At 42.6% G+C, this 22,624-nt stretch overlaps 1 protein-coding gene across 7 annotated transcripts in view; it reads left to right on the top strand.

Annotated features, from left to right (window-relative positions):
- Nucleotides 1-4,359: 4,359 nt before the first annotated feature.
- Nucleotides 4,360-22,624, top strand: part of CPT1A (carnitine palmitoyltransferase 1A) — an 82,327-nt gene continuing 64,062 nt past the window's right edge. For 2 of the 7 annotated variants that reach the window (XM_074842646.1, XM_074842645.1), the window contains exons 1-7: nt 4,611-4,752; nt 7,942-8,126; nt 17,081-17,159; nt 17,299-17,453; nt 18,499-18,638; nt 19,034-19,205; nt 22,431-22,532. In XM_074842646.1, the coding sequence (XP_074698747.1) occupies nt 17,313-17,453; nt 18,499-18,638; nt 19,034-19,205; nt 22,431-22,532 (555 nt within the window). In that variant the 5' untranslated portion in view covers nt 4,611-4,752; nt 7,942-8,126; nt 17,081-17,159; nt 17,299-17,312. Of the gene's footprint in view, nt 4,463-4,610; nt 4,753-4,968; nt 4,990-7,427; nt 7,447-7,941; nt 8,127-17,080; nt 17,160-17,298; nt 17,454-18,498; nt 18,639-19,033; nt 19,206-22,430; nt 22,533-22,624 lie in introns of those variants that run through there. The other 5 variants (XM_074842641.1, XM_074842639.1, XM_074842643.1 and 2 more) reach the window with 5 other exon arrangements.

Genomic DNA, 22,624 nt, shown 5'->3' with positions numbered 1-22,624 from the left:
TGCTGGCAGAGCTTGTTGTTATGTGGTGTTATTCAGTATGACAACAGTGGCTGAGAGGGTTGACTCACAGCAATAAGGGCTTGGGAGACAGGAGTGGTCTGGAACATGTAAGAAACTGAGGATGTGGCAAGGCATGGGCATTAATCGTGGTATGTGAAATCAGTCAGTAATGTGCACTACACAGTTTTGCAACATTTTGTTCTTGACAAAAAATCCTGTACCCTTTCGGCCATTGCATTTTGTAAGGGCCTTCACTTTTCCTGCATCATCTCACAGAAAGGTAAATGCAGCCATGTTGTGAATCTGCACACATGTATGCGATATCCTCCCTCCAACCCTCCTGGGCTTTTGGCTGCCAGACCTCTGGGCCTGCTTAGACAGAGTGCAGGTGTCTGGCCTGGAAATGAGCTGCTGGGGGAAGCTGTGCTGCGAGGCCCCAGCGGGGCTCCCCGCGTTGCTTGGCAGTAGCTTTTAAGCTAAGGCTCTCATCCTGGGTGCTCTCCCTGCACCTGGCCGTGCTCCCTGCCGATCTGGACCCTTATCCCAACTCAGTTTTCCATCTTGACAGCCCTGGATCTGCCTCATCACCGAAGATGTGTCTAACAGTGTGGCCGACCCTGTTTGCTGTCACAGGGCCAGTCCTGCTCACCCTGCTCAGGTGCCATGGGACGGTGCCCTCGTCTGGGCGGGCCCTGCCCTGCCCGCTTTGCTCTCACCCTTGGCTCTCTGCTGTACAAACATGCATACACTTACCTATATACAAAAAGTTACATTTTGGAGCTGTTCTTCAGTTCACTTACTACCAATTTGTTTTGCCACTCAGGCTACCAGTGGCAAGTTGCTGTGGGACGCTGACTTACTTGTGCTTACATCCTAACTATGAACTGGGAACCTTTGTTTTCAAATATCATGGGAGATAACATGAAGGAAAAAAACAAATGCTCTTGCTCCTGTTTAAAATGAAACTGCAGTGGTGTTTTGACTAGCAAGCAAACTGGGAAAATATCTGCTCAAGCAGCTAAGACTGCACCCAATATATTTGTGCTCTGAAGGTCTTGAACAATTCAATTCCAATTAGCAGAATAATTCTGTTTCAAGACAACAAAGAGAATTGCTTGTCTATATTAAAACTGCTGAACTTAAGCAAGTTGAGAAACAGAATTAATTCAAAAAAACTACACCAAAACAGAACAACACAAAATTACACTGGAGATAGCCAGGTTTCCAGACCAGATCCAGGTTTAAGGTTTTTTGCCATTTATACTTTGCCATCATTAAAATCTGTTCAAAAATAGACAGAAATAATGAAAGGTAGGTATACTAGATAAGAAAAGCTGCTATAAAGAAGCCGTGTTGCATGTACAGAAGCCAGGAAGTCTTGAAGGGCTGGGGTAAGATAACCAAATGTATTGAATTCAAGAGCTGCATATCCACTGTGGTAAGCTGGACTTATTTCAGTCTGCGGAGGTACTGCTGACTTGCCATTGATTATTTTGATTTCTTTGGATTACAAGGACCGCACTAGGGAGGTCTTACAGCACCAGGCATACGTGGACTGTGCTGTTGATAATATTACAGGGGAAAAATTGACTTCGCTGAGGTGTGACAGGTTGCTGCAGAAGCACAGGCCACACTGCAGGCCTGCAGGTGACTCCAGCTGCAGCCAGAGAGGCAGAATCACCCTATGCCCTCAGCTGAGGGAGCTGGCTGGTAGAGGAGATAGAGCACTGCAGCAGTGTATGTTGCCACAATAAAATATGCACAATATTCTGACTAGGACAGTCTTTCAGAAGTATCTAACTTGCTCCTTGTGGGTTAATGGGTAAATAGAGCCTGACCTAGGTGTCAGTGTCAGGACCACCGGGATCTACTCACAGGATTATCTGTAAGCTGCATTTGCCAGCTAAACAGTCAAGTCAGGGTTGGCTAAGTTGCAAACATTGCAGGCTTATGTAACGCAGTACTCTTCATGTCTTTACCAAGGTTAGCTGCAGGGAGCTCACAGTCCTGTTAAAGTAAGCCCTCTGCCTTGGTGCTCCCTAATTCATGACAGCTTGCACAATTATTTGGAGAACAAAATAATTAACACCAACATCTCGTGACTGATTCCCTCCTTGATTTCATGCGTAGATGAAAATGTTCACTGGGGACCAAGATATGACGAAATTCCTGGTAGAATGAGCAAAAGCAGATTTGGTTTATTTTTTAATACTTCAAAGGTAAAAAGCACATGGAAGATTTAAAAAAAAGACCTAACAAGACATCTTAGATTGCCTTTCTGCATAATGAAAACAATGCAGATTATTTTTTTTTCTTTTTAAGCTATAATTACCTTCTTGTAACTGTTTGAATTAAATTCCTATCTGCTATAGCTAAAAATATGTAGATATGAATACTGCTGAATCTGAGGGTGTAGCTGGGTTTTTAGTGATTTATTCTTTTGTTTTCTTTCTCCCACCAAAACCAGATCTAAATCCTGGTTCTTTTTCTCCTCCTCCCCTTGCTTTCTTCTAGGCTTTATGTTTCCTTCTGAAAGAACAACATCTTAAAATTGCATCATTAGGCACAGAACACTAGAAGAGAAAATTCTGACCAGAAGCATGGGGTTTTTTTTTTCACTGACATTGCATGATTTTACGGGTAAGGGAGAGGCTTAGTCTGTAGTGTCCATGCTTCTGGATTTGGTCATATGTTTGTGTGTTTTGGAGCCTTCAGCCACATCCTGGAAGTTGCAGCAGGCAGGAGTGTGCAGCTGGGTGGGTCTGCCCACAAGGGAAAAATGTATGAATCCCAACTTGTACTAGTTCAAAGAAGAGACTTCATTCTGACACCACTGCTGTCTGAGAGGCCATGACCTCCTTTTGGGGCAGAGCAGTCTTCCTGCTGTTATCGTACTGAAATCAAACAAAGCATCAGATATTCAAGCACTGAGCTCTTGAGTGGGACCAGCTCATCACGAATTTAGAAAGGACTGTTCCCAGCAGGGACAGGGAAGGGATCTTACCCCTGGACTTGGCACTGGTGAGGCCACACCTGGATGACTGGGTTCAGTTTTGGGCCCCTCACTCCAAAAAGGCCATTGAATGACTCGAGCGTGTCCAGAGAAGGGCAACGGAGCTGGTGCAGGGTCTGGAGCACAGGTCTGATGGGGAGCGGCTGAGGGAACTGGGGGGGTTTAGTCTGGAGAAGAGGAGGCTGAGGGGAGACCTCATGGCCCTCTACAACTCCCTGAAAGGAGGGTGCAGGGAGGGGGGATGAGTCTCTTGAGCCAAGGAACCAGCGCCAGGACAAGAGGGAATGGCCTCAAGCTGCGCCAGGGCAGGGTCAGACTGGCTCTTAGGAAGGATTTCTTTGCAGAAGGGGCTGTTGGGCGTTGGAATGGGCTGCCCAGGGCAGAGGGGGAGTCCCCATCCCTGGAGGGGTTGAAGAGTCGGGTTGACCCAGCGCTGAGGGATCTGGTGGAGTTGGGAACGGTCAGGGTGAGGTTCATGGTTGGACTGGAGGAGCTTCAAGGGCTTTTCCAACTGAGATGATTCTGTGACTCATTCCAAATTGAGCGCCATTGCGCCCTGAGACAGTCCATATGCTTTTGTTTGAATTACTTTCATAATTTTGCATTTTTTAAAGGATACAGTTACTTTTGCCGAGATGTATTGAGTGTACTTTATATCCTTCAAACCCCAGTACTTGCTGGAGCAGAGTGGGAGGGTTGGTCCTCCCCAGGGAGGCCATTTTGCCTCCATGGCTGCACCCCAAATCTCCAGCTGTTTCTGCCCTCACCTTCCTCTGGCAGCCCCCCCCAGCCCCCCCCCAGCGGGGCTGTACACTCCTGCTGCCGGGAGCTCCTCACCTACCAAAAGCAAGTCCCTCCAGGGAATGTCCCCACACAGAAGGGACCCGGAGCGAGCGCTGTTGGTGGCCCTCATCTTCTCTTGGAAGCCCCTTCGCAGCCCCACCAACAGCGCCGGTGCCCTCGGCCTGGCCCAGGGACCGAGAGGAGAACCACGGCCTGGGCTCGCCCACCCCAGGGCTCGGGCTCAGTTTTCCTCGGCAGCCCCGAGCCGCTCCCCGGCGCCCCTTTCCCCACACACATTCGCCCCCCGGGCCTGTCTCCTCGCCAGCCCCGCACCTTCTCTCCCCGGGACGGCTCTGGGACCACGGCGCCGGCGTTCCCCGGGGCCTACCCGCCTCCGGGCCCCGGGCCCGCTCCCTGCCCCGACTTCCCCCTCAGGTCCCGCCGCGCCTCCCCCCCCCAGCCCACCGCCCTCCCGCCGCTCCGCCCCGCCCGCCCGGGCCGTGTCCCGCCCCTCCCGGCGGCAGCCAATGGCGGCGCGGGCGGCAAGCGGGGCGCTGGCGGGTGCGGCGGGGAGCGGCCGCCGCCTCCTCACGGGCTTTTTGCTGGTGCCGCCGCTCGCCTCGGCCCGGCCCGCCCGAGCGCCGGTCACCGCCATTGCCTCGGCAGGTGAGCGGGACGGGGGCCGGCCGCGAGCGCCGCGCAGGTGCGGGGCTTTCCCGGCGCGGCTTAGCTCAGCTCCGGGGGAGCGGGGTGCGGGGGCCGCGGCTCCTCCGGGTGCGGCGGATTCGCTGCGGGCCGCTGCCCCGCCTTCCCCCCCCCCCCCCCCCCGCCCCGGGCCGGGACGCGTCCGCAGCGCTGCTGGGGCTGCGGGAGGACGGGGCTGGCGCCGGGCGGGATCGGTCCCGCCGACTTTAGCTGAGGCGGCGCTTCCTCCGGGGCGAAGGAGAAGTCCTGCGGTAAATGCGCGAGCGCGGTTCGTCGAGCGGGGCGTCCCGGCGCTGCAGGGCAGGGCGGCAGCGCTGGCCCTGGCGTCCCGGCGGGAGGGTCCGCGCGGTCCTGCGCCGGGCAGGGCGCGGGGGGGACCCACGGTTGTGGCGCGGGGGGGGGGACACGGCTGTGGCGCGGGGGAGCCGCGGCGGAGCGGGGCTGCGCTGACCCGGTACCGGCCGAGTCTCAGCTCTGCGGGAGCGGCGGTGGGTTTCCAACCGTGTGTGAACTGAGTCCTTCGTTGTGTGTGTTCGTGTGAGAGAGAGCGGGCGGGCGGTCCGGGGGCTCATGTGATTGCGGGCTGTGAAACCCATAAACCCCGCAGTCCCTGCGACCTGCTCCTGAGAAATAACATTTTCTACCTGTGTGTATGTTGTTGGTGGCGTGGCACGTTCACTGGATGCGACTGCTAATTAGACTTGTTGCGAAAGGTAGATTGAGATGTCTTGTAGCATCTTGGAACTCCATTTTCCTGCCTCGTTTTTGCACAACTCTTAATATTTTGCGCTGTCTTCTGGTTTAAATAGAAAAATCAGCCTAAAACATGATTTCAGTTATAACCTCTACACAAATGCGGATGGAACTGTATACAGGAAGCACGTTTTTTTGGAAAGAGAAAAGGGCAAAGTAGGATCAAGACAAATATCTCATTCTTCCTCTTATCTGGCAATTTGTCAGCACTTAGAGGACAATTGTATTGAAACTGCAGTCTGGAGGAGATTACCGTACAGAAAACTTACCACGTTTGTAGCAGTGTAGCACTGAGAATGGGGAAGATCTAATGCCTTAAATTCTCTTTTCCTTAATTTATTTTTTCCTGAGTGTCTGATCTCTTCAGTTTCCAGATCTGCAAGCTCTTGGGTGTGTGTTCAGACCATTGTGAGTGGATGTTATCTGTATAAAAAGTCTTCGGTAGTAATTAGCAGGTTCTTTTCCTATTGTGAGCATGTTCATATAGTGATACAAACCAGTAACTACCAGTTTGTGATAGCACAGGGCATGTTGTGGGCAAGTACGAGGTGGATCTCTTAGTTTAGGAAATGTAACTTTACTACATAAGTATCAAGCTCTGTCGTAGCTGTGACTTGGTTTGAAAGGTAAGTTGACCTTTAAAATTCAGCTCTAAAATTTGGGGTGTTGCAGCCTTGGTTCAAGAGCTTCTTCTAGGAAGAAAACATCATTCTTGGTTAAAGAAAACCGCAACCCCAAAAGCTGAGGGGTTTTAGCACGGAGAACCGTTGGGCTGCACAAGCTAGGGGCACCCCTTTCTCCGCGGGGTGCGGGCGGGGCTGCGCGGCGCTGCGGCGGCGCGACCTTTCACCCACTTCTCGGGAGCGGTCACGTGAGCGGCCTCGCGCGGGGCGGGGCGGGGCGCCGGGGGGAGGGGACGCGCCCGCGGAGGCCCCCCCCCGCCCCCCCCCCCCCCCCCCCCCCGGGTCCCCGCCTGGGCGGTGGGAGCGCGGCGGAGCGCGCGGAGCCCCCGCGGAACGTGAGAGCGGCGGCGGGGGGGGGGGGGGGGGGGTGTCTGTGCGCTGCGGGCAGCGGGGGCCGGAGTGTTGAATCCCCAGCGTGACTGGCTTGGGAAAACCTTGGGAAAAACCGACTTCAGCGAATGCTTCTGTATAAAAAAAACCCAACACCCCCCCCCGCCCCAATCCACAATCAAAAACTGTTTTTCTTTTTTTAATATTCCAAACCCGTTGTCTTTGTGTCCTGCAGCATGCTGTATCATAGTCTTGAACTTCACATGTTCAGAAAAACAAGATCTCTTTTTCCAAGTCTGCATTAACTTTGATTCGAATGGTCAGTTTAACTATTTGTAATTTTGTTTGGAACTGGTGCTTCGGTCTTTCGGCCTCATACAGCTGAAGGACCTTTCTCGGGTCTTTCAACCTTGTACAGTAAATGATCATTGAACTGCTGTGGGAGCAAGAAGCCATTCAGTCTGCATTTGGTCCCCAAACGTTGTTGTTCATCTTCCAGCATCTCCAAAGTCCGAAAATGGGGCATCTTGCATGTCTCATGAAAGTCTTGCGATTCCAGAAATGTTTGTTGTTACAGAGAAGATAATAATTCTTCTTTACTGCGTGAGCACAGAAGCTCATTAGTGCAAAGGAAGAGAGAAGGGACAAAACTCACAGAATCTAAATGCCTAAGTATGTCTTTTATAGCAGCATTAAAAAGAAATACCCAGATCTAGGGCCTTTTGGGCGTGGGGGAGGTTTCTGCATGGTATAACTGTGCAGTGTTTTAGCTTTGTGTGCTTATCTCTTACTCTGTAGTTATTATAAATTTCTAGAAGGTCAGAGGGGGTAGCTTGCTGGGATGTGAACAGCGTAACGTACTGCAATAGAGACTAGAATAATCTAAAAGGCCTAGGAACAGTATAGTATGTCCCACTCTGTATAGGGGGAAAAAGTGTAAATAACATGACAGTTCCTGTGTTGATTACAGTTGTGGAGCATGTCAGTGTTTTGGTTTTTTTGTTGAAGTGTATCATTTGGAACCATCTTTCACAGGAACGCGCTATTTGGGAAGAGGAGAGAGACCTTATGATCCAGAAGGTGTAGGGATAACATTGCTCAGTGTTGGCCTAGTAATTAACACATCTGCTGTAGGCAGTCTCTTCTGTTTCTTTGCCTGACTGTCTCCAGTTTGATCAGGTGAGAAGACAACTTCTGTGGCTTTTCTCCTGGAAATGCCAGTAAAAACAGTCTGTTCTATGAACATCTCTCCAAGAGATCTTGATGTCATCTGTGTTGACTGTAATGGGAGTTTAAAACTTGCAGGCAAACGCTCAGATGTCTTAAATTGAAAGCTGAAATTGATGTTGGAGTCTGGCCCGTGAGATCACCTTGCTTATCGCACTAGCTAGTGATCACTAGTTGGAGCCCTCAGAGATGACCGAGTGGGTAGCAGATGAACTTCCTTTCACTCCACAGTTCCTCACCATCTCAGACCCGTTAAAGGAAGACAGATCAATCCAGATAACACATTCATCCAGCATAACGGAAAATGGTGTTTCAGAACTGTTTGTGACTATTCTCTACATTGCCATCAGTTTTTCTCAAATGGTTCCAGTCTGATCCAGTCCCTCTGAGCAGTTGAAAGCTGTGTGTGAATCAAAGCTCAAACTGTTTTTCTCGACTTTGTTTCAGAGCTACAAGTGACTGTTTGCCGTTGCTGTAGTGTGATGTCTGTTAGGAGCTAGCAGCATTGGAATGAATCTGCCTCTCACTGTGTCCTAACACATTCAAGATCCCAGCTGCAGTGAGCTTGTGGAACAGAAGATTTGTGTGACAAACAGTTCTCAAGCCTGCTTTTAAAGAAGACAGCTGTTCAGGTGTGCTTACGTTTCATTCATCGGTCTGTTATTACCTCTTCGTTTCTGTATATGCCTGTTGTTCCAGTTTACAATTTGGGGAGGGGATCTTGGAAAACTGCTGAGGACAGGACACAAGCTGATAGGTTTGTCAGTGGGGGAGCAAGTTACTGCAAACTCCTTCGCTGTTCTGGTTTCACACTGTCTGCTGTGGGTGAGGTTTGCGGTAGGTCCCGGTGCTGCTGTACCTGGGCATGTATTCATACATGTATTCAGTTTTCCGCCTTGGCTTGAATCACAGCATTTGTTCATTTTTTAGGTGTGAGAAATCCTTCAAGACATTTGCAATTCTGAGGGACCCCAGCTGTCAGCTGTAGGTGAGGGTGGGAAGGATTGGAGCCGATGACTGGCGATAACCAAAGAGGAGAACTTGAAATTTCCCAGTTAAATGAGGGCTATCAGAGGAGAGGCTTCTATCTTAAGCCACTTCAGTCACGGAATAATAATTTTTCTTTGGGGACCCTATGAGAGAGAAGTGCTGCATAAACAACAGATTCAGCTTTTAGGAGGCTTAAACTGGTTTTAACATGTGTCAGTCACAAAGTGGCATGAGAGAACCTGTCAGTTTAACTTTGTTTTCATCAGATCAAATGATAATTGATGGAATGCTATGTTAATTGAAGTATTAAAAGAGAGTGATTCTTTGGTTTCTGTTTTACTTCCATGCCGTAGTCATTAGGTTCACCTGAGAAGCCCTGTTGAGTGAATTTAATCCACATGACTTCTTATTGCACTGGAATGATTTGGCTTCATTCAGATTTCTCGTAATGATTTTGTATCTGTAGAATGATTAATCATTGTAAGGTAGGTGAGTTATTGGTAAGGCTTCTGAACAGCAAGTATCAGTGTCTTTTTATATGCTGAAGCATGATTAGATATTATTGAAGGTTAGTATGCAAGGAAGCTATTTAGAAATTCTCAAGCAAATAACAATGTCTGGTTAATCTTTATAGTAAGTTCAGAAGTCAGCACCTTGTGGAATATCACGTGGACTATGAATAAGCTCTGTACTCTTTCTAAGGCTTTGATATCTTGTTATCTTTTTGCAGAGGTGTAGTATACACTGCAAGAAAGTGCCATTAGCTAGTAGAATATTCAAGAAACAGGTACAGGAGAGACCAGGCAGTCTTTTTGGTCATATATTTAAATGTTTGAGCTGTGTATTTTATACTGTTTACTGAAGATTTTTATAGATCAAAACCTGAATTTTCTTTGAAAGGCATAAAACTCTAGACAACTTTGATCTTTGTTTGGATTTCTGTTAAACTGAATGCTCTTTCTTTAGCTTTAGGTTTAACTTTGTTCAGCTGTGCATCAAAGGAGCACCAGATGCACATGAGTAAAAATGGTTTTAGCATCCTTTTGGCATTCTCTGGTTAGCTGCCTTACTGAATCGACCCTCTAGCATTAGGGCAGAATTTTGGTATTTATTTCAGATAGTGGTAGGGAGGTAGGCACTTGTATAAGAGTGGATGAGTTACTGAGTCAGTGCTGGATGATGCTGTACAGCATATACTTTAGTGTCTGAAGGTATTGCATGTATAGCAAACTCCATGAAAACACTTTACTGAAGTAACATCGGTTTTATTATTGATAATACAGGCTTTCTTAATTTGATAGGAACAGTCAGTGTTTCCGCTACATAGGTATATACATGTAACATTAAATTCCAAGGGCTTATTTCTTACTAGGAGTTTATAATGTTTCCCACCATATCACTGTGGTATATGTGGCATTTAGGGTCAGCTCCAGAAATCTACCTGCTGCCTTAAGACTAGCAGACTCTCATTAGGCAATGTAGTGGTGGTTAAAAAAACAACATACATTTAAAAACGTTGTGTAATGACACGCTGGTGCTTTTTAGTGAAGGCGAAGTTACTGGAATAATGTTGAAAAATTCAGATGAATCATTGTATGAAAAGTTCATGCAAAATCTCTGTAAAAATTCTACCGCAAAATCCAGCTTCTTTTATCCTCCAAACTAATAGTACTTTTTGTCAGCTGCAGAAAACTTGCTCTTTTTGAATGTTTGACTGCTACTACCAATTTGACTTTCAAGGTACGCTCTTCACTTAAGGCAATTGAAGCACAGGATTTCTTGTTCAGGTCTTAAATGTTCTAAAGTGAGTTTGACTTCTGAAGCAGATTTATTATGAAAACCCCGATATTAAATTTCATAAAGCATTTCTGCCAGGTATGCAGTTAAAAGTGTATAAAAAATATAGGATTGATTCTTCAAGCCCTTCATCCTCTTAGTGGCTCTTCACCAGACACTCCAGTAGTTTGATTTCTCTCTTTTACTGGGGAGCACAGAACTGGACACAGTATTCGAGATAGGGCCTCACCGGCGCTGAGTAGAAAGGAAGAGTCACCTCCCTCAACTCATGGCAACGCTCCTCCTAATGCACCCCGGGATTCTGTTAGCTGCCTCTGCTGCAAGGTCGCCTTGCTGGCTTGGGTGCTGCTTGCTGCAAAGTTGCTTTCCAGCCAGTCAGTCTCTAGTGTGTACTAGTGTATGGGGTTACTCCTCCCTAGGTGCAGGATTTTGCACTTCTCTTTGTTGAACTTAATAAGGTTTCAGCCTGCCCATTTCTCCAGCCTGTCAAGGTCCCTCTGGATGGCAGTGAAATCCTCTGGTCTATCAGCCACTACTTCCAGTTTCAGTCCCTGTACTTGTAAATCCATTTGCAGTTTTGCTTTTGTTTTTTGCTGTCTTCAACCTTTTAGATAGGTTTGACAGCTAGAACCTTGTTTGCATGAGTCTTTTTCAACAAAAACAAAAAATTCAAGCAGCCTTGATTATCCATAGATTGCATCCCCTTCTGGGATGGCTGTACAGATCAATGTTGCCATTAACCAGTAGTTGGTGGCAAAGTGTGGAAGTAAACTAACATGCTAGCAAGTTATTTTAGGATGTTGACGCTGGCTTTTTTTGTGCTTCGCTTGATATCACTTCATTGCAAACATACTATCTAGCTGCTATAAGGTAGTCTGAATTACTTTGGGTTGGTGGTACTGGAGGCTTGGACTGGCAGGAGCATCAATAACAGAAATCTGAAGAGAAATTTGAAATAATGCATGAAGAGACTTGGATGGACATCTCAATGTTTACAATTCACTTTATCTGACATGAAATCAACAGATTTGAGCTTAAACAGTTACTGATTTGTATAAAACAATGCATTCATAATTTTGGCTTTCTAGGAGAGTAGAATATGCAAATTTCCATAGTAATAGCTTAAACCAGTGAGAGAAAATAGTTGATCACTGTCTCAGCACAAATACAGTGTGGGTGTGCTAGTGTTTTAATACTGGCTCTGATTTCATTAAGTCTGTCCTCAGACTCTTGGAATTCAGTGATCTATACTAAAATGTCAAAATATAAATCAATAACATACAAATGAAACTTTTTGGATGTCTATTTTCTTCCAAAAGCTGTAGCAAGCTCATCTCCTGAAGGGAGATTTGATGTGTAGGTAATAAAATACTGGATAAAACTTGTTCAGTGTTTTCAATATTTAAACAAGTTTCAGAGTTGAAGTCTTTTTAGAACCTGCAAGAGCTCCAGAATTTTTTTTTCCCATTCTGTATGGCTGCTTGTAACCTTCAGACAGGAACTCATTGCTTTCCATGTTGATAGAAACGGAATTCCTTCCCTTTCTCTTTGAAATAAACGGGTTTGGAGACACTGGGGTACTTGCTTGGTTTCCCAGGACCTTCTGAGTTCAAGGTGTCTAGCTTTAAATGGAAATCTTAATATAGTTCTTAGTATGTTTCTGAACTAAAATTGGGTTTAACGTTCTTTGATCTAATCTCTCTCTCTACTTCCCATTTTGAAAACTTCCTTAAACAATGTAATTGTAAATGATTTAGTATCATTCTTTTCTCCTCACCAGTCTCTACTCCTATCTGAAACCTGAGTGCTAAGCTAAATTTTGAAGTTGTAACTTTATTCTAAGAAAGGAGCGAAGAATTCTTTGAGGTAGGGTTTCTGGTTGAGTTGTTTTGGTTTGTTTTTTTTTTTAATCTTGCTAGTAGGAACTTGGCAGGAGTCAAAAACGCTATCTAGTGATAAGATGCTTCTCATTGCTTTATTGGTGGCACTTTGCATCTGCACGAAGTTATAAGGGCTTCCAGGTGCTTCTGAATTCAGAACTACCATCATACTTCAAGATGCAGCATGTTCTAGCTCTTAGCACAGGGACATGCAATGCTGCAAGTCTGCCCCCGTCTATGAACAGCCTGTGGGTTGGATGCCAAGGGTGTCTGTTTGAGGGCTCTGGCAGTATGAAACCTGTGTGGGGTGTACATAGCAATGTTCTCAGAGAAACTGTATGCAGCAGTCACTGCTTTTCCCAGAAAACTGTCAACCTTTGATAGTCATTGTAGAATATTTGGAGAGAAATGTTTTGTGAGCTTAGTTTGGTTACTGACAGGTGTATGCCCTGTATGTAAAAGCTAAAGTATAAATGCCAAAAATCTGTGAGGAGAGCCTCAAAATACATTGTTGAAGTAGCTTGCAAGTGAGAGTCGTAGAATTAAGTTTTCAGGAAGGTTTTAGCTATTCTGGATCATGTGAATAAGATTTCTCTCCAGTTTTTCTCTGCATTTGTTATCTTGTTTCCTTTGCAGGAAAGGAACTCTAGATGTGAAAACTATGTTTAAATAATATATCTCTTTCCAGTGGATGTTTGGACTCCTACCAAGAAGAAATGGCAAGGTTTTCCCTATTCCAAGAGGAATGGGAAATGGGAGGGGAAAAAAAAAAAAAAAGGATTGCATGAGCCAAGCAATGTATGGGAAGCAAGTGGCTGAGTTCTGAGATAAGATGTGAGATGGATATCCACTTAAAGTAGAGGAGTTGGGGTTTTTTTGAGTTAGGGGTAGTGACTTTGCTTTTTTAGCACTCATTTTATCCATATAAAGCTTATGAAATCTACAGAAATGTAGGAAGGTTCATACTCTGTTGCAGTTCCAAAGGTAACTGCTTCAGGAATTAATAGCTTGTTTTGTGCAATCTACTGTAATACCTCTGTATCATGGCCTGGTGCTTTTTAAGATGCACATGGTCTTCCTTTCACTGTCTTTTAGATGTTGTGTTCTGTGCTATGTGCTTCAGAGAGGCATTACCAACCACAAGTGAATTCTTGCATGCCTGACTAAATAGAAGCATCCTGCACATGGGATCCTTAGCTTCAGATTTTCCAGAGCCCTCATCTTCCGTGGCTCTAGGAGCATGTAAGCCCTGATATAGAGTTGACTGTTCAGTGTCTGCAACCTGAAATTGTAAGGTCTGTGAGCAGTCTGTGAGTTAAACCTCGGTCTTTGTAGTGTAAATATCTTGAAACTGCAAAAATAGCAGTCTGAGGAGGTTTTGTGCATAGTAGGCATAGTTTTTCAGGCCGTCAGGTCTATCAGTGCTTAGGCCTTCTACTGCGTGGTGTTTTCTTGACTTAAAAGTGACATCCAACCTAGCAGTACTTGTTTATAACAATGGAAAAAAATTGTGGTAAGTTTTGGTTGGCTTGAGCAAAGGTATGAAAAGGGAAGAGGAGAAACATCTGCAGCTGTTACAGCATGTTTGAACTGAAGTAAAACCAGAAAAGAGCAAGGAACATACAGCTTTCTCCTTTAATTAAAAGCAAAGAAAAAGACACCAAGTTTTAAGGGGCAAGGGTGTGTTTTAAGATATGTTAATATTATGAGAGAACACTGAAATGAATGAAAATAGTTAAATTACTTTTATATTGTGTCTTTTTTTTTTTTCCCCTTTAAGTAAGACTTGGCCAAGCTCTTGTTTATAGCTCTGTTGGGAATGAGGTTAATTAGTATATGCTGTACAGAAGTGTTTTGCTGACCAAAATGCCAGAAGTTAGAAGAAGTTATTGTTTCGGTGTTAGCTAGCTAATTGATGTGGGTGCTGCCTTTAACATGGGCAAGTCAAGTTTCTCAGCCCAACGCATGCTCCTCTGGCCTGTGCCCTTTTACCCACTTTGCTGGCGAGCACGTGACGGCAGCGGAATGCAGAGGAGGGGAAGTGCACAGCGGCTTAGGGCTGAACTGGCCTTTAAGGAGGAAAATAAGTGTTCAAAGAAAGGGACTTCAGGAAGTCTTTGGTGTCCAGCCGTCATAATTCAGAACAGTCTTAAAGGCTTAGAGTTTTCTGAAGTAGAGGAAAAGGATATAAAAAGGAACAAGCCTTTTGATTGTTTCACATTTTAGGGTCAAGTAATACAGTCCTAGAACTAGATTTGTCTTTGTTTTCAGGGCTTGTTTACTTGGTTCAGGATTAATTCTTGCTGGATTAATAGTTCTTCGTTTGGGAATAAGGAATATTTTTCTTTATTGAAACCTGTTTAATTTTCTGATCATGCTGAGCTTCAATTCATCAAAATATTGGGTTGACAGTTTATGATTAATGCTATTTATAATCTTTTTCTGCCTTGGGCAGTAGAAATGCCTGTGCCTAAAAAGGGAAGGGTTCCTGAAATTTTTTCTCTTCAGAAACAGAGAGGAGGATAGTTACAAATTCCCAGGCTGAGAAGTCACAGGGGAGTCAAAGGGTAATAGAAACTAGTTGATCTTAAGACACTGGCATTCCAGAATGCAAAATTCCATGAGTGAACTGGAGGACCTGGCGGTGCTTCTTGAGACAAATCCAGGTGCCTGATTCTCCATATGGGGGTATAGTTGTTTTTGTGGTGTGATTTTTTTTTTTTTTTAATTTATTTATTTTTTTTAATCCTAGTCTTAATAGCACTGCTAAACGTATGATTCATTCATAACTTTGAGTGCTTTCCCCTTTTGCAAACCCTGTTGAGTCCAGGGCACATCCTGTGTTACTACTGCCTGTCTCTTGTTTTATTGCTGTCATGTAGTTTTGGCCTCAACGTTGACCGCGTGATGCACAATTTAAATGAATGAATGCACAACTGACTGCCTTCCTGAGACTTGTCTACAGCAAGGCCCCCATGAATAAGCAGTTGTTACTGGCAGAGTCATTAAGTACTACAAATTGCAGTTGTTACTAGGGCACAGGGGCTTGTCTTAAGGGTTTTGAAACTGATGTTCAAAGCTGATTTGGTTTCTTTGTTGTCCTAATTGGACGCTGTACATGCATGGATCCAATTGCATGCTGTCTGTGAGCTTTAGCTACCCTTCTGCAAACCCAGAAGCCTGGTTCACCCAGGGCTCAACCTCTAAAACTTGAGCAGTGGCTGATGGATTTGGGAGATCTATGAATTACCATCAGCCGCCGTAGTAGTTGTATTGCAGAGGTTGGTCACTGCAGGCTGGTCTAGGGATAAACACTTTAAATATTGCAAACAGTCACTACGTATTGGTCACAACCTTACTAGATGCTGCACAACAGCCCTTATCTTGTTCACTTCTGCCTGATGCTCCTTCTCTTCCTATACTGTGTTATTTCCTAAGCCTGCTATTACTGCAGCATTCCCTAGCTGTCTACTCGTACACCTTTGCACCCCTTCTTTGTACTCCAGATGACATTGACATAGTAGAATATTTACAGACTAGAAGAGCAGCACTACGGTCATAATAAACTGTTTTTGAAGTGCCCAGCTAAACTGCACTTGTTAGCCCTCCATGCTGCAGGGGATGAACGTCTACCAGAATTTAAGTTTAATTACAAAGTCTAAGCCTCAGGTTTGCAAAAGAAATGTACATTTCAGCCTTTAGGAATCAAAAAGCATGAAGTAGTTGTTCTTTCTTTTGATTTTGCTTAAATAGAAATGCAAGTGCCACCTTAAAACACTTGGTATTGATAATATTGTGTTTTGTGCCAGTAAAAATATGAAATTAAAACTTACCCCTGAACCCTGACCTACAGGTGGGATTATGGATTCCTCTCCCTTTTTGTCATACTTCTAAGACAGTGTTGTTTTAGGATTATGCACAGAAGTTTTGGTAAGCTAATAAATCACAGAATCATTTAGGTTGGAAAGGACCTTGAAGATCATCTAGTCCAACTATTGACCTAACACTGACAGTTCCCAACTGCACCAGATCCCTATGAATGTGGGCGAAAGACTTTGGAATCATGATGGTCTCGAGAATATGTAGTTTGGACCATTTCAGTGTTATACATAGAGCCTGTCTGCAAAAATCTGTGTTCTAAGTGCTCAAACATCAGTCTGAATTAATGATGAGTAGGGGTAACTTCCAGGGTATTTATGTAGAAATGCTCATTATGGAAAGAAAGAAGCTATGAAGATGAGTGGATAAATAAGAGCATACAGTTCAGTTCAAATTGGCTGTATCCTCAAAGCTGAGCCATAAACACGTAAACAGCATCACAGTTATATTTCTGTTTTAACTTCCAGTGGTTTTATTTGAGCCTGTTACACCTGCCCATTATGATGGTCTTTTGTCTGTTTGCACTGTTGTTGATATTTGTTTGGGTAGTTAAACTGAGCTGCAGTTCAATTAAATTTCCTCTTAATTTCAGATTTGTTTATGTGAAGGTCATTTTTCTGACAATTGTGATTTGGTTTCTTCAACTCTGCACAGTTTTGATTTTGCAGTTATTTGCCAGTCAGAACTCAGAGCCACCAGAGCTGTAGTGTCTTATTGCTGTGACTAATTAGCTGGAAATTAAGATCTGAAAAAAATTCCAGAGGAAGATATGGCCAGAAGCAGCTTTGTTTTGCTAGCTGAGGTGAAGAACTTTTGTTTCAAAATGATGAGAAAAAAAAAAAACAAACCTTCTGAATCTCCTTCATCATTACAGAGTAGGATGCTATGTACCTGTGATACTTTTTTTTTTTTTCCTAAATAGTATGGCTCTAATTTTCTGCTCTGAATTTTTATATATTGCATGTATATACGATATTAAGCTTGCTGCAGTCCTGCCAAAAGGCCTAAGTTATATGGGAGTGTTTTGCTTCCATTTTCAGCTCTTGTGGTTAGAAGAGGTACCTTAATTAACATACTGGACGCTGAGACTGAAGTGCAAGCATAGCCTGTAAGGAAGAGGCAAGTACTGTGTGTAAATTTGGCATACTTTGAAATATTTCCCAAAATTACTGTATAGAAGGTACCTTGCTAGAAATGGACTAGCTCCTGGTTCCTTTGAACAAAAAAGAAATAACTTTTAAACTTTGCTTTTTGACAGAACTTGCTCTGAAAATGGCAGAAGCTCACCAAGCAGTAGCTTTTCAATTTACAGTCACTCCAGATGGGATTGACCTGCGAATGAGCCATGAAGCGCTCAAACAAATTTACCTATCTGGTGTCCATTCATGGAAGAAAAAATTCATCAGATTCAAGGTATTTTAAATTAGTCAAGTCCACCAAACTTGAGGGGTTTTAATGTTTTTATAGATTTATTGAAGTTTTATTTAGGTAAAATTTAATTTTTTTGCCTTTATGGCAAATAAAGTTTGTTACTATGAAAGGCTTGTGTGGGTTTTGGTTAAGACAGGGAAGGTAGCACTGGATGATGCAGTGAAAGACTGAAAGGGTACATCTTTTTGATTTATTATGGAAGATGAAACAGATGTTGAAATTAATAGCTTTAATTTACTTCATTCTCTTCATAATACATCATTTAATTATGTAATCATTTAGCATAAGTCAGAAATAGAATTAGTTTTGATTTTTAGTGTCATATCACTTAGAGGTACAAGACTATATTCTTGATTTTATGTATTCTTTGCCAAAATCAAAGTTAAGGAGAATGCTTGCTGTTTTCAAGAAATTACCTGAACATCTATCTTGTACAAGTTATGCTAAATAGTAACGTTTCTGATGAGACATTTGATACAGATTGTTGTGAATTTGTTGGTTTGGTCATGGGATCATAAATGGTAAGTATCTATTTTGTTAGTAGCAAACTAGATAACAAGCTACAGGCTATCTTCAATAGCTCTTTCAAAACCATATTTTTAACAGTATTGTAGTCTTAATAAAATCTTCTTAGAAAGCTATGAGGACTGTTTAAAGGATATAAAAAAAACCCTTGATTGCAGTTTTCAGTGGCTTGTTCGGTAGAATGTTTTTGCCATGTATTCATTTAGAGAGGCCTAACTCAGTGTAAATGGGAATTATTGAAGTGTCATTTGTTTGAAAGTTGTTTGCTAATTTCAGTATTTTTAGTGAGACTTGCAGCAGGACCAGTGTTGTCTACAAAACTGTAGCAGTCAAACTTAACTAAATCCATTCCTTACTCCTGAGTTAAGCATACGTAAGAAAATGTTGGATAATCTTAACTTCTTGTTTAAAACTAAATGTGTTGATTTTTTGTTTCTTTCCATGATAATATGAAGTCAACCACTTTGGTATGAAAAAATTATGTGAAGGCTTTTCTTTCCAGAATGGCATTATCACTGGCGTTTATCCTGCTAGCCCATCTAGCTGGCTTATTGTAGTTGTGGGTGTGATGTCAACAATGTATGCCAAAATTGATCCTTCTTTAGGAATAATAGCTAAAATCAACCGAACACTTGATACAACGTAAGTAGACTGAAAAGTTACTGTTCATCTCAAGGAAATCAGTTTTATTTGTAACTACCCTTAAAGCTAATCCTGTTAAAGTTTTTGAAGAGTATGTTTGTGGCAGAGTAAGTCCAATAAACAGATGTATGAGGGTATGAAATAGGTAGGTTGTTATACCAGTATTACTGCATTGTTTTCTGAGTATTTGGGAAGCACATTTGGCAACTTCTGTGCCCTTTGATCTTGCTTCATGAGAGGGTGTTTGGAAAGGAGTTTATGAAAAAGGACTAAACAGGCATGAGGCTTGTGCAATGCCTGCCTGTGGTACCATTAGACTTAGGTCTGCAATGTTAGGTTCTTTTTAGAACTTAAACTGACATTAACTGACACATGCTGGCTTTTGTTTTAAATAGCGGCTATATGTCAAACCAAACACAGAACATCGTGAGTGGAATACTCTTTGGCACAGGGCTTTGGGTTGCCCTTATTGTCACAATGCGCTACTCTCTAAAAATGCTGCTTTCCTATCATGGTTGGATATTCACTGAACACGGCAAAGTTTCTGCAGGCACCAAGGTTTGGATGGTAAGGATATATTGTCTTTCTGTCTCATCTTAATTTCTATGTGATTTGTATTCAGAGTCCTAAAAGAAAATTTTGTAGGTTTTTTCCTTGCTTGTGTTTTGTGTGTCATGGGACAGGAGGCTGTTAGGCAGACATTTCTACTAATTAGTGTCATCCTGATGCTATAATTAAACTATTCAGGATGGCCTTGTAGAAGGAAGAATAAACACTTCAAGAACAACTTTTAAATTTGCCAACGCCTTGGAACTGTGTGACTCAACTACCTACTTTTTCCTCTATGCAAGTACAGGTTAAAGAACTTGGGCTGTAGCACCAAAGAATCTTGTCCTCCCCAGAAAGTGCTGCCCTAATTCTTTGTTGAAATGCTAGGATTTGCGGTCATCCATTCTAAAATTAACCTCATACTTGAAGAAAAGAATATTGAGTGTCCTTTTAATGGATTTAGTGGTATGCCTCCAAAATGAGTTGGAGAAAAAGCATAAGGTAGGTAGCTTGTGCAGTTTTCACATAAGGATAAGATGAGAGTGATCTGGCTCCTCTTGATTATTGGGGTACTTTGGAAGAGGATCCTTAAAGGATGTGGTAGGTATAAAGTGAGGAAATGCACATACCGGTGCTCCAAGAGATGAAGTAGTTTTTTGTTACTTAGACTCGGTTGTTTCAACTCACTTTTGCCAGTATTGTTGTAGAAATAACTTAAGTGCCCTACAACAATAAAATTAGTCTATGCAGCCTCAAAAATTAACTGTTGGTTCATTAGACTAACAACATGTGATTTCCTATGAAATATGTTCGAGAACAGGTATTCAGAATGGTATACTAAAATAGAATATAATGTTCATCTGTTACAACTGAAATTTCTAATCGATAGTTTCTCCTGGAAGCAGTATCAGGAGCCTCATGACTCGAATTTGTACAGTACAGGCTCTGAATGGTAAGGCTTTGTGTCAGTTGCTTGAAGCTGTAGCTGTCTGGGTTTTCAGCATGCCCTACCAGATAGATATTTTAAAGCTGTTAATACTGCCATATCAACCTTAAACAGTATGAACTGTAATGCTACTTACCATGCTTTGTTGTATATTGTATTTATAAATTTTTGTCTATTACATATGTTGCTTATGTATTTTGTTGTGTGTTATGTATGTTTCGAAATGCAGAACACTACCAAGGTGTATGCCCAACAGTGTCTCACCTGTACTTAATATGAAGCTCTTATTTAATACCTTATTCTTTCTTTAGCTAGTCCCAACAAAAGGCTGGTTTCCCTAGTAGAACAGTACCAATTACCTTAGCTTTCTAGATTTTTATTCTCTTTTAATACTGTGTAATTCTCTGGAGGGGTTTTCCTGTTGGGTTAGTCTTTTTTTGCTTGGCTGTTTTTCATGCATGAAAAATGCAATAATGAATATACTGTCAAATAGTCATGCAGATCAAAAACCTGGGCTCTGATTTCAGTCACAGTACAAACTGATTTTCAGGCTAGTTGGAAGTCTGGTGGCACTTTTAATGAACATACTTCATCTTCTGAAGTCAAATTTTCTGTACCAGGGTTAGGGAAAAAATAGAACTCTTAGTTGCAGTTTTAAAAAATCAGTTAAAAAATAATAATGATCTGTGAGCAGGTGCAACGCATGCTAGAATGAGATTATTTGCTGTGTCTGCATATGTAATTAAGGATGCGTGTCTGTCAGATCACTAATAGTCTCAAACTATTACAAATTCTCTACTACAAGTTTACTCAAGAGATAAATACTGTGAAATGTGTTTGCTGGTTTTGTCAGTTGAGCAGGTACTCTCTGTCTGAAGGTAATTTCAGCCTTTCCTGGTTTAAGAGTTCTGGAATAAAATTGTCTCTGATCATGGAATTAGATTTTCTTAAGAAAAGCTGAGCTTTTTTTCTCACCTGGCTTCCAAGTTATCTTGTCGTGAAGCACAATTAGACTGCATTGGGCTGATTACTGTGGTTGCATCCACGTGTATCTGACAACTCTATGAAAGAGATGTGTTTGCAGGGAGGTCTCTGCTGGTAATACTCTGCAATTATTAATAGCTTTGCACTGCCTAAAATAACCTCCTTTAGCTGTGCTGATCAAGGAAATTGAGGGAGGGGTGGAACTCTACATTTTAAAAAGTAGTTTTGTCAGTTTGTCAGGGGGAGGTAAAAGGGAGAAGTTCTAGGAATTTAGTAGTGAAATTGCATCCTCTGTTTTCTTTTGTCTATATACAATATACAGTATAGTGTATTGGACCAAGATTGGACTTCGACAATAAAGGCTCCACTGGACTGTGGGTGTAGTATTTGACCTTACTTTCATGCTGAAATAGGGTGATAGTGTCAAAATCCTTTCATATGTAGCGTAGAAGTTGCATGGTCTAGACTTAAGCCTAGTGCATGTCACAGCTGAGAAGTAGTCCTAGGCAAAAATGCTGCTTCTGTCTCCAGTCTCCCATGGAAAACTGGGATGCTGTAAGATCTGAAGCTAAGATGGGAGCTGTCATCTCTGGCTTTTTTGTTTTGTAGTGCTTTGTTGTTTTTATTTTTTTTTTGTAACACAAGCACCGAGCATAACACTGGCACGCTTGCACAATTTGGTATGTTCAAATCATGCAGTAGACTACCTGAGATAGACTCGTGCTTGAAGAAACTCCCTGTAATATCAGTACTACTACTGATGTTGAGCTGTAACTTTAGAAAATATTAAACCATGATTCCAAGCATAACTATTATTTTTAAAGATGGTGATAGTTAACTAGGGTCCTTAGCTGAGCGATGGGCTTAATAATGATTCCTGTTTTGAAGCACAATACAGATATTCTTGTAGTATCTACTATATAGTAAGAGATCAACTGGTAGACTTTGCTTTTTTTTTAATCTTTATAGAGGAAAATGTATGAAGAAAAGAAGTGATAAGTAACTATTTTCTGTTGAGATCAAGGTGTGCCATTCATAAACAATATTGCCTAATGACCAGAAGATTGTCTGGGAAGTCAGGAATGACTATGACCATTTTTCTCTTCCACTGACATGTTGTTTAACTTTTAGGAAGTTAGTTTGTCAGTGCCTTTTATTATTTGTGAAACAGTGATAAAAATGATAGTTTGCTAAATTTAGTACAGTATAATTTACCAGTGAAAAGAACTATGAGTTACATTAGACTTTATTACTCTGTCATTTTTCTTTTGTTGAACCTAATAATTTGAGGTGTGTATTTTGTTTTTGTTCAGGCACTTGTAAAACTCTTCTCAGGACGTAAACCCATGTTATACAGTTTCCAGACATCTTTACCACGATTGCCAGTTCCAGCTGTTAAAGACACAGTCAATAGGGTGTGTATATTTATTAACTCATTTTCTTCAGTAGCAATGAATCCATATTTAGGTGCCCTTGTGGGGTTTTTTTGCCATGCATTATAAAAGTG

Source organism: Strix aluco, chromosome 16, assembly GCF_031877795.1.
Source record: "Strix aluco isolate bStrAlu1 chromosome 16, bStrAlu1.hap1, whole genome shotgun sequence".
Classification (NCBI taxonomy): Eukaryota; Metazoa; Chordata; class Aves; order Strigiformes; family Strigidae; genus Strix; species Strix aluco.
This window is presented reverse-complemented; position numbering and strand designations above follow the sequence as displayed.